General features: G+C 40.1%; 1 protein-coding gene and 1 long non-coding RNA gene across 2 annotated transcripts in view; one reads left to right on the forward strand and one right to left on the reverse strand.

Annotated features, from left to right (window-relative positions):
• Positions 1–390: 390 nt before the first annotated feature.
• LOC131520042 (uncharacterized) lies at positions 391–14,406 on the reverse strand. The gene is made up of 3 exons (XR_009265913.1): positions 14,334–14,406; positions 11,825–11,910; positions 391–775 (listed from the first exon to the last, which is right to left on the reverse strand). It is a non-coding gene; the product is annotated as an uncharacterized LOC131520042 (long non-coding RNA).
• The window catches only part of LOC131520041 (pregnancy zone protein-like), a 48,185-nt gene continuing 45,648 nt past the window's right edge, over positions 12,160–14,696 (forward strand). Inside the window, exon 1 of the mRNA XM_058743750.1 lies at positions 12,160–12,362. Within this exon, the coding sequence (XP_058599733.1) occupies positions 12,277–12,362 (86 nt within the window). The 5' untranslated portion in view covers positions 12,160–12,276. The remainder of the gene's footprint in view (positions 12,363–14,696) is intronic.

Raw genomic sequence — 14,696 nt, forward strand, 5'->3', positions numbered from 1 at the left:
CGTGGTGATGGAGCAGGGACACAAATACCAGGACTGCTGGCAACCAATGAAGCTAAGACAATGGCATGGAAGAGATTGCCCCTGAAAGCATTTGGAAGGTGCATGGCCCGGGTCGGTCAATACCTCGATTTGTGACTTCTAGCCTCCAGAACTACGAAAGAACAAATTACCATTGTTTTTTTTTTTTTTTTTTTTTTTTTGGGACAGAGAGAGACAGAGCATGAATGGGGGAGGGGCAGAGAGAGAGGGAGACACAGAATCGGAAACAGGCTCCAGGCTCCGAGCCATCAGCCCAGAGCCTGACGCGGGGCTCGAACTCACAGACCGCGAGATCGTGACCTGGCTGAAGTCGGACGCTTAACCGACTGCGCCACCCAGGCGCCCCAAATTACCATTGTTTTAAGCCACCCAGTGTGTGGTAGTTTGTTATGGCCGTTGTAGGAAACTGCTGTAATGTCCCGGGGTCTAGTTTTTCACGTCTGGCTTTCTGCCATGTTGACAGCTTCTCTCATAAAAGATGAATCAGTTCTTGTTATTAAAGTTCTCCAGGAGGAAGTTCTGACCACAGATTTCTCCTGTGGTCATAAGGAAAATAAAATGATCCAAAATAAAAATAAAGGAATCCATGGGTCATTCATATTACTTGACTTCAAGGCACATTTGGGTGAAAATGCTGGCAGATTTTAATCAGTTCTGGTACACTCCCTCAAGAAATATTTGATTGGTACTTAATACAACACAGAAGTACTGTTGTAGACCTTTCTTCTTCGTGATTCTAAAAATATAAAGAAGTCACTGTTATTTAAATGGTAATAGTGTGCAAAATATCCTTACGCTTTTCACTTAATATCCTCAGGCATTTTTCTTATAAAATTGAGGAATCCGAATTCATGAGATAACATTAAAGAACACTCAAGCCACTAAATGCACAAGTTCTGGAAGGATTCACGTTATGGTTGAACAAAGCTTCGCCTGAAAAAATCTGTACCAAGATGTAATGTGTACTTAATCTGACAAAATGAAACTTGTCATGTTCAGTAAATGATCTTTGATTACCCAAACTCTGTTAATATATAAGCCACACAAAAGACTTTCATCCTCAGCAGGCTTAGCTGTCATTTGGCCTAAAGGTTCTCTCTTCAAAGACAGTGAGCAGCCGAATATAAAATTAAACTGCCTCTTGATTATCAGATATCAAAAAAGAAAAGATTAAAAATAAAAGGGAATGCTTTTCCCAATTTGTGTAAAATAAAACAGCACCCTCTCTGTAAATTTTTTTATAATTTGTACTGGGACTCATAGATGGATATTATTAACTCTGGTATCTCCTTATTTTACAAACTGTCAAAGTGTAACTTTCAAAAAGAAAATATATATTCATATACTTGTAACTTATATTCTGAGGCAACTATAAACTGAACACAGTGTCTAAGATCTTATTTAGCCTATTAATTAAGTAACCAGTAAAATGTTATAACAAGTCCAAAAAGCTAGGAAACTTACAAACAATTTTTAAAAAACTGTTAGGAGAAGAATGATGAGTTACGTACAAAACTAAATAATGTAAAATAAGCCATACAATCTTAGGGGTTATCTGTTCCACTGGGCAGAAGTTATTTGCGTGTGTACCTAACAAAAATCAACAAGTAACCTCACTGAGTCTAGAGCCTTTCATTTGTAGTAAATAATGAAATGAACTAAGCATATGCCCCTGGATAATCTTTAAGTGGTCCTTGACCCCAAGTTATATAGAAAGAATGTGCTACTCCCCATTTTTGCCTTACTGCTGAGTTTCTGATAGTTTTTCTGACAGTCTCCCCTCTATAAAATTATTCTTGATTAAAAAAAAAAAAAGAAGTGGCCATCTTATTAGGTTTGTACTCATTGTTTTCACAAGTGCCCGGGAAGGTTAATGAGGGTTAATGTAGGCCTCCTTGGGTTTGTCTGAAAATCTTGAGCCTTCAGTATTAAACAGCTATTAAGGCCACATAACTAACTTCTGTCCAGCAGCTTTCATAAGGAATCTTGGCTTAGACTTTTAAAAACCTCCATGACTTATTATTTCACCTATAGTACCTACAACGTTAGATGAATTCCTCTCACCTAAAAGTCCCCCAAATTCTGGGGCGCCTGGGTGGCTCAGTTGGTTAAGCGTCCAACTTCAGCTCAGGTCACGAATTCGCAGTTTGTGAGTTCGAGCCCCACGTCGGGCTCTGGGCTGATGGCTCAGAGCCTGGAGCCTGCTTCGGATTCTGTGTCTCCCTCTCTCTCTGCCCCTCCCCCGTTCATGCTCTGTCTCTCTCTGTCCCAAAAATAAATAAAAAACGTTGAAAAAAAAATTAAAAAAAAAAAAACAAAAATAAATAAACGTTAAAAAAAAAAATTTAAAAAAAAAAGTCCCCCAAATTCCAAGATCTTTGGTTTGCCAGGGAATGATCTTGTTTATTCTTGTGAGATTGAAGCCCTATAAGTCAGGTACCAGGTCAGTTTCACGAGAGAACTTTGTAGGCACCACTGGTATTTCTCAATAGCGAACGTATCATGTCTGATTAAATGAGAATTATTTTCAAATATTATTGCTCCAAGTATGACTTGATTACACAATCAACCTGTGCAACTATATCCACGTTAAAAGAAAACAGCAAAATTCTTATTAAACTATGCAATCAATGTTTGCTGTGCAAAGTATAAAGATTCAGTCAAAGTATGTGTTTGAATTCTAAGGTTATCAGTGGGAATCAGCTATCATCTTTAAATGTTTTGTTTCCATCCACGGAAATAAAATCTGCTAAATTAGGGGTTAGGTATAAGGTAAAAAGAGTGAGAAAAAAACTTTTCCTATATTTGTTTAAAATACAACATTAAAATAATACCTACCTACCATATTCCAAAGAGATAACCACATTTTAATTTCCCTCTTTGGTTTAGTCAATCCTAGTAATTCTCATTCTGCTTGATCTTAAGTCAAGCATTGTTCTCTCCTGGAGTATATTTGTTTCTAAACTGAAAAGAGTCCCAGAAATCTTGCCTGATCCATTAAGACAGTCTGAAAGTTGTCTAAGGAAGAACAGCTTAGAAAACTGTATCCAAGAGTCTGTTCTTTGAAGTACCAATGTCCATAGTATCTAGTAGGGAACTTTCCAGAAGCATTCGGCAAGCATCAAGCAGCAGACAACTGCTTGATGGTGAGATAAGTTAGTTTCTTACAGTAACTTATAATGTCATAGTGAAGGAGAGAAAATTTCTCATAGGCATACTTCACATAGCTATTTCACACAGGTTTGCTCGATGTTTTCATAAAAGTGAGAATATACACGGACAATGAAGACATTGACAAATCTCCAGTATCTTCACACAAAAGCTACAATTTCTGAAATATTTATATTGACATTTTGCCTGTGCACATTTAACCTAGAGAAGGCTGAGGATATCTTCCAATTTGATCATTCTTCTCAAGTAGGTCTTACAACAACACTGCTAAGCTAATTAATAAAGCCAATGAAAAATATCCTGACTTTATAATTTCCTTTTAAAATCAGGATGCTATCTGAGGCAAGCAAAAGAAAGTGGCCAGATTGATTAAATAGGGGAAACTAGATTAAATAGGGGAAAGAATACATTATTACTTATTACCTAATCAAAGTGAAAATATTTTCAAATTAACATAGAAGAAGAAAGATAACATGATTGCAAAGTCAACACAAAACAGAAAAAAATATTCCAGTGCAACACACTGAATAACTGCTATCTAGACACGTTGTAACAGAAAATAAGTAATATTCTCAACCATTGTTGAAAACAAAATCTACTAAATTGAGGGTTAGATATAGCATAAAAAGAAATAAAAGTAACGTTTCTTATATTCATTAAAAACACAATATTTAAAATAATGCCTACTATATTCCAAATAAATAATCACGATTTAATTTCTAGGACCACTATACCATTAACAGAGAAAGTCTAATTTTAGTTTTGCATTGATATAAAATTTTGCAGTAAATGTTTTACAAGTTTTTAAAAACTAATAAAGCCATCAAACTTGAGCTAAGAATAACATCAGCAAAAATGGTGGGGGAAGGAACTCCAAAATATCAAATGTTCATGAATTGAAAGACTTACATATTAATATAAAATATATTGCATACAGTAATAAAATATTAACATATAAATTGTATTTTACTAATTTATTGATATTAAGATGGCAATATCCCCCAAACTGATCTGTAGATTCAGTGCAATCCCCACCAAAATTATAACTGCTTTTCTTTAACAAATGGACAGGTTGACCCTGAAATTCATTTGGAGATGCAAGAAACTCAAATTAGCCAAAACAATATCGAAAAAGAAGAACAAAGAAGAAAGACTCACAATTCTCTATTTCAAAACTATTTTCAAAACTAGGTCTAGGATCCCAAACACATAAAAACCTCTTACAACTCATCCGTAAGAAAACAAATTAAACTATGATTTATTTAATTTATTTTAATTTATCAAATTAAACTACGATAAAGAAGTTAAATAGAAACGTCTCTAAAGAAGATATGCAACAGTCAATAAGCTCGTGAAAATGCGCTCAGCATCATTAGTTATTAGGGAAATGCAAATCAAAACCACCGTGAGATACCTCTTCACGCCTGGTAGAATGGGTATAATTAAAAAACAACAACAACAACAACAACAAAACAGAGAATGACAAGTGTTGGCAAAGATGTGGAGAAAACGGAAGCCTCATTTATCAAAGAGACAAGGCAAAAAGCCGCATGCAGCTGTCTGGGAAACAATTCTGCGGTTCCCCAAAATGTTAAACAGAGAGTTCCCATGTGACCCAGCAATTCTACTCCTACTTACATACCAGAGGCAATTGAAAACATATTTGCACAAAAACGTTTACACAGCTGTTCAGAGAATTATTCATAACAGCTAAAAAGTGGAAGCGACCCAAATGTCTTATCAACTGATGGATGAATAAATAAAAGATAGTACAGCTGTACAATAGAGTATCTTTCATCCATATGAAACAATACTGATATATACCACAGCACGGATGAACCTTGAAAATACCGTGCTAAGAAGCCAGACACAAAAAGCCACATAAGGCATTATTCCATTTATTTATTTGAAATGTCCAGACAAATCCATAGAGACAGAAAATAGGTTCGTGGTTGTCAGACACTGAGGAGTAAAAAATTGGGAACAGGTCCAACATTTCTTTTGGGGGTAATGGAATCTTCAATAATTAGATAGTGGCAATGATTGCCTAACACCATGAATATCATTTAACTGTACATTGGAAAATGGTGACTTTTGTATTATGTGAGTTACGTCTAAATAAAAATTTTTTTAAAAATGTGCCAGGTATGGAAAAAGTTATGTTGCTTTTTTCCAGATTCAATCTTATAAATGAGGGTGAAAAAAATCATTTCCTACAGACGTTATTCCACATTCATTGAGATTTTTTTTCTTTCACTGTTCTATTTCACATTATGAAAGAACCAGGCATTTTATTTTTTTTATGATGTTTTATTTATTTTTGAGAGACAGAGAGAGACAGAGACAGAGTACAAGCAGGGGAGGGGCAGAGAGAGAGGGAGACACAGAATGTGAAGCAGGCTCCGGGCTCTGAGCCGTCAGCACAGAGCCGGACACGGGGGTTCGAACTCATGAACTGCGAGATCATGACCTGAGCTGGCTGAAGTCGACGCTTAACGACTGAGCCACCCAGGCGCCCCAAGAACCAGACATTTTAAAACAAAAAATATTCTCTTTTTTCCCTCGGAAAACAAACACGCCGCTCATTACTCTGCATAATTGTGTTTATTCTGTTCCCAGAATAGTCAAAACCATCCCTGATTATGACTTTTAGCCCTATATACGGAAAAACAACGGCAAGAGAGATCATTAAGTTATCTTCTGTATCTCGCATTTTCACTGGCTAATAAAGCACTCAAGAACCATATAATACAATTTTCTATGGCCACACATATCCTTTTTACAACATTTCAAAGTTTGGAGTTGTAAAAACAAGGAATAAGAAACAGGCAAGGAAAACGTGGCTGATGTGAAAAGAGACCAGCTATAAATAACTCAAGAAATAAGAAATGAACTCATGGAAATACAAAAGAAATCAGCTAATGGTTGAAGCCGTAGCTCTGACAGAAATAAGATGAAACGAACAACTTTATAGTCAGATGGGCGGAAATCACTCCCAAGGCAGAAGAGAATAATAAAGGGACACAAAATATCAAAACCAAGTTAAAGGGCAGAAAGCACCGAGGGGAGTCAACACTTACTTCCGACACGATGAAACACTAGCGCAGGCTGTTTCTTCCTCCTTCCAAACAACCCGGGAGAAACAATATAAGCAAAAGAGAAACATGGGTTTTAGGAATCAACAAAGTATCAGAAAAACCTGGAGAAATGAATGCACTCTGGAACTGTTGAGGAACTGGCAGGGGAGTTGGGGGGGAGGGAGGGTTGGTAATCAACGAGAAAGGAAGCTGGAAACGGCCTGACTTGATAAATTCAAACACAGTTATTTAAATGCTGCCCTTGCCTTTCTTTCAAGTTGGTTTGGGATGGTCATTATCCCTTCACAGAAATCGGCAGCAAAAGCCTAGAGTGAAATCCTGTTAACCGAAAAGCTCTGTAAGTGTAAAAATGAAATCAGATGTGGAATAACCAGCCGCCCGGGCATTTGCTTTTCCAGTTTGTCCCCCTGTGAACCCTCAGAGCTCCAGGGAGATGATCTCTTTTCTTTTCTTTCTTTCTTTTCTTTCATTCTTTCTTTCATGTTTATTCATTTTTGAGACACAGAGCGTGAGCAGGGGAGGGGCAGAGAGAGAGGGAGACACAGAAAACGAAGCAGGTTCCAGGCTCCGAGCTGTCAGCACAGAGCCCCATGCGGGGCTCGAACTTACAAACCGGCGAGATCTTGACCTGAGCCGAAGTCGGATGCTTAACTGACTGAGCCACCCAGGCGCCCCGAGAGGATCGGTTTTCATTGCTGTCTCCTTAAAGATATAGAAATGTAAAAAGTATCATTATTACACTATGTGTTAACCAACTTGGGTTTAAATTTTTTTTTTAATTAAATTAAATTTTTACAAAATGTAACAAGTAAAAGTGATCAATGGTGGTCCTTGATGACTGGGGATTTCCTCCCAGGACTCTTTCTCTCCCCAAACTTTACACTCACTCTCCAGATCACACACAGGATCTGATCCTTGGCTCTTCCCCAATATATAATACGAGACAAAGTATCCCATTTATAATAGGCTCACAGCCAAAATAACAATAAATTTCAGCTGTTCAAGTCCTATAAAAGAAACACAACAGGGGCGCCGGGTGGCTCAGTCGGTTAAGCGTCCAACTTCCGCTCAGGTCTTGATCTCAGGGTTCATGGGTTTAAGCCCCACATGGGCCTGTGCAGCGCACTTCAGATTCTGTGTCTCCCTCTCTCTCTGCCCCTCCCCTGCTCACATTCTCTCTCTCTCTCTCTCTCTCTCTCTCTCTCTCTCTGAAATAAACATTAAAAAATTTTTTAAAGAAACACAACAAACTGATCAACATATATTATCTGAAGAAAAATTATCAGAAAGAAATACCAATATAAAATAAGCCTAATGAAGTAGACAATAAAAGGTATACAAAATGTAAATTAAACACAAGAAATCATAACACCAAAAAAGTGGAAATATTAGATATAAATACGTAGTGTTTGAAATTTCTTTTTTTTTTTTTTTTTATTATTTATTTTTGGGACAGAGAGAGACAGAGCATGAACGGGGGAGGGGCAGAGAGAGAGGGAGACACAGAATCGGAAACAGGCTCCAGGCTCCGAGCCATCAGCCCAGAGCCTGACGCGGGGCTTGAACTCACGGACCGCGAGATCGTGACCTGGCTGAAGTCGGACGCTTAACCAACTGCGCCACCCAGGCACCCCATAGTGTTTGAAATTTCTGAGATTACCATCCTGATATGTAGAACTGAAGCAAAAAATAATGAGCTTGAAGGTGAAGTTGAGGAATTTTGCAAGAAAGCAGCAGGAAAGTTTAAACACATAGAAAAAGTAAACGGAAAGCTAAGTAATACGAAAGATTGAAGTAAAAGTCTGAACATTTACATCTTCAACTTCATGAGACGAAAGTAAAAAGGAAAAGGAAAAAAATATGAAGAAGTAATGAAAATAAATTTCCCAGCATCAAAAAAAAGTAAATAACTACACAAAAGAGATAAAAAATAAAAAATAAAAAATAAAAAATAAAAAACCTGGACACATACTAAGCTTTTAAAATATCTAAGATAAAGAAAAATTCTAAATGGTTCAGGAGAAAAAGACTAGGTACAGGTTCTCAACAACACTGGACACAAGAATACAATGGGATAACAGGTTAAACCACTAAGGAAAAACTTCACATCATGAATTTTATGTCCATACAAATCATGACTCAAATGTGAGAACATAAAAATCTTTGTAGGTGTGCACAGCCTGGGAAGTTTTGCTAGATAAGAGCCCTACCTTGAAAACTATTCAAGAAAAAGTTTGCAAGCAAAACAGAGAAATAAACCAGAGTATGCTATAAAAGATTTGAAAGTTGGGGCCCTGGGTGGGTCCGTCACTTATACATCTGACTTTTGGTTTCGGCTCAGGTCATAATCTCATGGTTTCGGGAGTTTGAGCCCCGCGTTGGGCTCTGTGCTGACAGCACGGAGCCTGCTTAGGATCTCCTCTCCCCCCCCCCCTCTCTGCCCCTCCCCTGCTCACACTGTCTCTCACTCTCTCTCTCTCAAAATAAAGAAGCTGTTTATAGATTTCTTTAAATAAAGTGGGTAAAATCAAAGAAACTTGAGAAAAGTATAATTTTGGATCAAGCAAGGTACAATCAAGGAATCCAAACCACATGATAATTTGAACAGGGAAGGTTTAAAATAAAGTATTAGAGGGGCACCTGGGTGGCTCAGTTGGTTAAGCGTCCGACCTCACTCAGGTCAAGATCTCACAGTTCGTGAGTTTGAGTCCCGCATCAGACTCTGCACTACTGGTGAGGAGACTGCTTTGGATTCTCTCTCTCTCTCTCTCTCTCTCTCTCTCTCTCTCTCTCTCTCTTTCTCTCTCTGCCCTTCCCCACCTCCCATGCACTCTCTCTCTCAAAATAAATAAATAAACTTTAAAAAAAAGACAAAAACAAAACACACACACACACACACACACACAACAAAAAACAAAGAAGGGACTCCTCAATGCTGAATACTAACCATTGTTGGAGAGGGAGCGATCCTGGCCCCCGGATGATAGAGAAGGTTCACTCAGGCTTTAAAACCAGGTGACAAGGGAGGGTGCTGGGCTGGTGGCACTCTTGCTACGAAGCCCTTCAGAAGGTGTTGGGAAAAGTCACCCACAGGTGACTGCTGTCAATGGGACACTCTAATAGCCTCGAGGTGCAGAACCCACTGGCATTGCTGAAGATGGGTATTAAACATATCATGCAAACTGCAGGAATCAAGACGCAGCCATTAAAATTATACGAGCATAAGTGGAAATAAATTGCAGTGCAAAACAAGTATCACCTTCCCCTCTCAGCAACTGACAGAGACTACAGGGAAAAACAACAACAAAATATCAAATGAATAAGCTCCCCCTCTCTCCGTCTCCCTTTCTCTCTCTTTCTTTCTCTTTCTTCCCCTCCCCCTCCCCTCTCTCCCCTCTCTCTCCCTCCCTCTCTCTTTCTGTCTCTTCCTCTCTCTCCTTCTCTCTCTTTCTCCCTCTCTCCCTCTTTCCCTCTCTCTCCCTCTCCCTCTCACTCCCTCTCCATCTCCCTCTGAAAGATAAAAAGAAAAAGAAAACAAGAAATGAGTAAGCTCACTACATGTATGTGGGGGAGATTACTGGGGCAAGAATGAACAAAAAGACCAGCGGTCAGAAACACAGAGTTCAGAGATAGTTCTATGCAGATATGAGACTTTAAAAGACCTTACAAGTGGCAGCACAAGTCAATGGGGTTTAAAAAGATTGTTATGGGACACCTGGGTGGCTCAGTGGGTTAAGCTTCTGACTCTTGATCTCAGTTCAGCTCTTGATCTCAAGGTCGTGAATTCAAGCCCCACATTGGGCTTCACTCTGGGCACAAAGCCTACTTAAGAATAAATAAATAAAAATGGGGCGCCTGGGTGGCTCAGTCGGTTAAGTGTCCGACTTCAGCTCAGGTCATGGTCCCACGGTTTGTGGGTTCGAGCCCCACTTCGGGCTCTGTGCTGACAGCTCAGAGCCTGGAGCCCACTTCAGATTCTGTGTCTCCCTCTCTCTCTGTCCCTCCCCTGCTTTTGCTCTGTCTCTCTCTCTCTCTCTCTCTCTGTCTCTCTCTCAAAAATAAATAAACATAAAAAAATTCTTTAAAAAAAAAAGAATAAATAAATAAAGTTATTAGTAGAAGGGGCTAGGAAAATTAAAGGTTAAAAACATAACTTGGATCTGCAAAGAATACCATATACAAAGTGAGAATACAGTTAGCTTGCTGAAACACTTGTGAAAAGTCAAACTATAAAATTATCAGAAAAGTCAATTTGGGGCTGGGAGGAAATATCTTAAACCAAACTGCAAAAGCATAAATCACTAGGAAAAGAAGCTGAAGTTGATCAGTGAAACATTAAGAAATAGAGGATACTATGGAAAGAGTTATAGATGAGAAAAAGAACAAAAATGTTTATAATGTCTAAAACTGACAAGGAATTGGTATGTAGATTTATATGAGAAATTCCAGCAAAATAAGCAAGACTGGGATAGCAACTATAATTTTTCAAAATGAGAAAGGGGGTGGGGGACGCCTGAGTGGCTCAGTAGGTTAAGCATCTGACTTTGGCTCGGGTCATGATCTCATGGTTTGTGTGTTGGAGCCTGCATCTGGCTCTCTGCTCTCACCTCTCAGCGTGGAGCCTGCTTCAGATCCTCTGTCTCCCTCTCTCTCCGCCGCGTGCCCATGCTTGCTCTCTTACTCGCTCTCAAAAATAAACATTTTTAAAAAATCAAAAAAAAATAAATATGAGAAAAAGGAAATGAACAGGCAATTTACAAAGTATAGCCATAGTTAAAAAACAAAACAAACCCTTGAAGTCATTGTTAGTCGGATAAACACAAATTCAAACAATGATGCAATATCACTTCCTACCCATTTATTTGGCAAAATGTAAAGACCAGCTGTTGGCAGAAGTTTGAGATTATGAAAATCCTTACGCACTAGCTGGTGGAATCACAGTGTGTTACAACCATTCTGGGGAGTAATCTGGCAGTTAAGTACACGCGGCAGATCGAGCCATCCCTCCTCTGTGCGTGCATCCTCCAAAAAGTTTCACCTACGTCTCTAAGGAAACACGTTAAAAAGACACTTATCCATTCATCGGTTGATGGACATTTAGGCTCTTTCCATATAGACAGTGGAATACTACTTGGCACTGAGAAAGAATGAAATATGGCCTTTTGTAACAACGTGGATGGAACTGGGGAGTGTTATGCTAAGTGAAATAAGTCATACGGAGAAAGATACCATATGTTTTCACTCTTATGTGGATCCTGAGAAACGTAACAGAAGACCATGGGGGAGGGGAAGAAAAAAAAAAAAAAGAGGTTAGAGAGGGAGGGAGCCAAAGCATAAGAGACTCTTAAAAACTGAGAATAAACTGTGGGTTGTTGTGGGGTGGGAGGGAGGGGAAAGCGGGTGATGGGCATTGAGGAGGGCACCTGTTGGGATGAGCACTGGGTGTTGTATGGAAACCAATTTGACAATAAATTTCATAATAAAAAAAATAAAAAAGATACTTATCAAAGCATTACTTGTGGTGTCGGGGAGATGGAGACGATTCTATCGCCGGGCAAGTGGCAACATAAAATTTGGTTGGTGATGACCAAAAAGTGCTGCGCTGTAACAAAATAAACTGATTTACTGTATGTATAACACGGATGAATGGTTTAGAACTAGTCTCTCACCAGGAGCTCTGCCGTCAAAGTAAAAAGAAAGTTCATGCCAATTAAATATGAATTTCATCCTTTGGAAATGCCTCAGAGCCGGTCAGAGGTTAGCCTTGAGGGTAATGAGGCAATCACTGAGAGCAATGACCTTTTTTAGGGAAGCTCTGCCCAACTCTGAGTGCTATTTGGAAGCCTTGGGGTGGAGCTTGTTTGCAAATAGCAGCCACAGAAAGCCTGGTAAATTTAAGACGTCTCAAGGGACCAGGCTGAAGGCAGGGAGTTGGGCATGATACAGTCCCTGCGCTTTGTCCCTCACTATGGAGAAAGGCAGACCTCCTCGTTCACGTTTCCCGCTACTTCTCCTTGTCCTGCTTTCTACCAATGCTTCAGACTCTGCAGAACCGTGAGTCTCTCTTAGAGTCCCCTCCTCAAGAGTCCGTTCTTTATCTCTGTCTCTTCTTTATATCTTTGCTTTGACCTTCCCATTAAATGCTACCCTTCCATTTCTTAGGATACCTTCCAGTCATAAGAGATTACTCATAACTGATTATTTTTGTCCTTTCATTTGTCGGACCCTTTTAATTTTTCTCATTGGGTCATCACAGTCATAAATAGGGTAAGTAGTCACGAGAAGGGGTGATTTGGTCAGACACTGAAACCTCAGATCCCACCTTCCCAGAGTCATTCTTTAGGACGGAAAGTGTTGACTATAAACACAGTTAAAGTGTTGGGGCACCTGGGTGGCTCAGTCAGTTAAGTGTCCGACTTCAGCTCAGGTCACAATCTCACGCCTCATGAGTTCGAGCCCCGCATGGACCTCTGTGTTGACAGTTCAGAACCTGGAGCCTGCTTCAGATTCTGTGCCTAGCTCTCTCTCTGCCCCTCCCCCCACTCACACTCTGTCTCTCCCTCTCTCAAAAATAAACATTAAAAAAAACAACAAAAAGAGTTAAAATGTACAGTGGGATGCCATTTAATTCATATTGTAGGTCACACATGCAGAGGGAGCATGGGTCCTTTTCTTTTTCTTTTTCTTCTGTTTTTCCAATAACTTACTGAGTCCTCAGCAAGAGACCCCGGTGATGAATCAGTCAGGGAGAGGGGCAAGGAGTCATTTAAAACTAGTCAGTTGTAAAGTTGGTGGAATCCAATAACTGCAAAGCTTCTCTTCCACCTCTCCCCAGTTCCTCCCCAATAGTATCTAGATACTAGATACGGCCTCCCCATAGTATCTAGAAGGTTGTGATCTCCATCCCTTCCTGGTGGAGAAAAAGGCTCAGAGTCTGAAACCTGAGAGTTTTCGTTCTTCCTCGGCCATTGCTAATCTAGCCTCTTCTTATTTTTTTTTTTTTCAACGTTTTTTATTTATTTTTGGGACAGAGAGAGACAGAGCATGAACGGGGGAGGGGCAGAGAGAGAGGGAGACACAGAAGCGGAAACAGGCTCCAGGCTCTGAGCCATCAGCCCAGAGCCTGACGCGGGGCTCGAACTCACGGACCGCGAGATCGTGACCTGGCTGAAGACGGACGCTTAACCGACTGCGCCACCCAGGCGCCCCTAATCTAGCCTCTTCTTACCTGCCAGCATTCATCACTTGAGTCTTCAGCCATCTGGTTTGTCTCAGCTTGCTTCCTTGACCAAGAAGTCCCAGAAGCCCTCTCTGGCCGACTCTGATCCACCCTCAGCTCTTTTTTTATGCTATAGAACCCCGAACTTGTCACAGCATCCTTCCTCCAATCCCTTGACTGTTCCAATACAACCTGTATTGCAGAGTCACCTCTCCCGTTTGAAGTTCAGACCCCTACCCACTCCCCTCCTGACTGACGTAGCTACATCCCAGATTGATCATGGCAGCCTCCAGAGTCCTAAACGTGCAGAGGCATCAAAGGTCAGAATGCTGGCCAACTCACTTTCCTTTCTTCTTCAAATCCCTTCAGCATACAATCTCCCAGTAACCGGTCAGCGTACGTTTCTCTCCCATCACTCCTCTACCCCATCTCCAACTATGGATGGTACCACCAGCCATATGGTACCACCTCCCACTGCATTCCACCCAGAGAGGATCTGGAAATATGGCGGGGCGGGGGGGGGGGGGGGGGGGGCTGTTCAGATTTCTGCGTGGAGGCTGGATGGATGAAGCAAGGGGCATTTATTGGGGTCGGAAATGTTAAGCGGTCTGTGTTTTCAGTCCAACACAACGCAGGATGACTCTGCCCACTGAAAACTGTTGCTTTACATCCCATCCACCATTTGATAAAGAACAACAAGCCTCATGGCCTAGTTGTCATAAACAGAAGAGGTATCGTCTATGTAGAAGACATTCTGCATCGCCCCAACTTTATTAGCCCTCGATGCGATAAATCAGAGACATTACCCAAAAGCCCGGGTGACTGTTCTCCTTTGCCTTGGGGCAGTGAGCTTCAGAGTCATGGAGGTTTCAGGAGAACATGACGAAAAGAGAAAACTAAAAGTCCTCTGTTTAATATTTGCAAAATTCAGTCACTCCTACAAAGGCAAATATTTAAAATGCCAACACTCATGATTAGGTAATATTTTAAGGGTTTAATTGCTCACTTACAGAGGAAATCTTGGGCAAATTACTCAACCTGGATGGGTCCCAATTTCAATATCTATTAAATGAATGCTCAAGAGCCTTTATGAAATAGTTGTTTGAAATATCTGGTGTATATGGAATTACTTTTTAAATTATGATATCAAACAGGCTTATAACTAATAA

Source organism: Neofelis nebulosa, chromosome 8 (genome assembly GCF_028018385.1).
Source record: "Neofelis nebulosa isolate mNeoNeb1 chromosome 8, mNeoNeb1.pri, whole genome shotgun sequence".
NCBI lineage: Eukaryota > Metazoa > Chordata > Mammalia > Carnivora > Felidae > Neofelis > Neofelis nebulosa.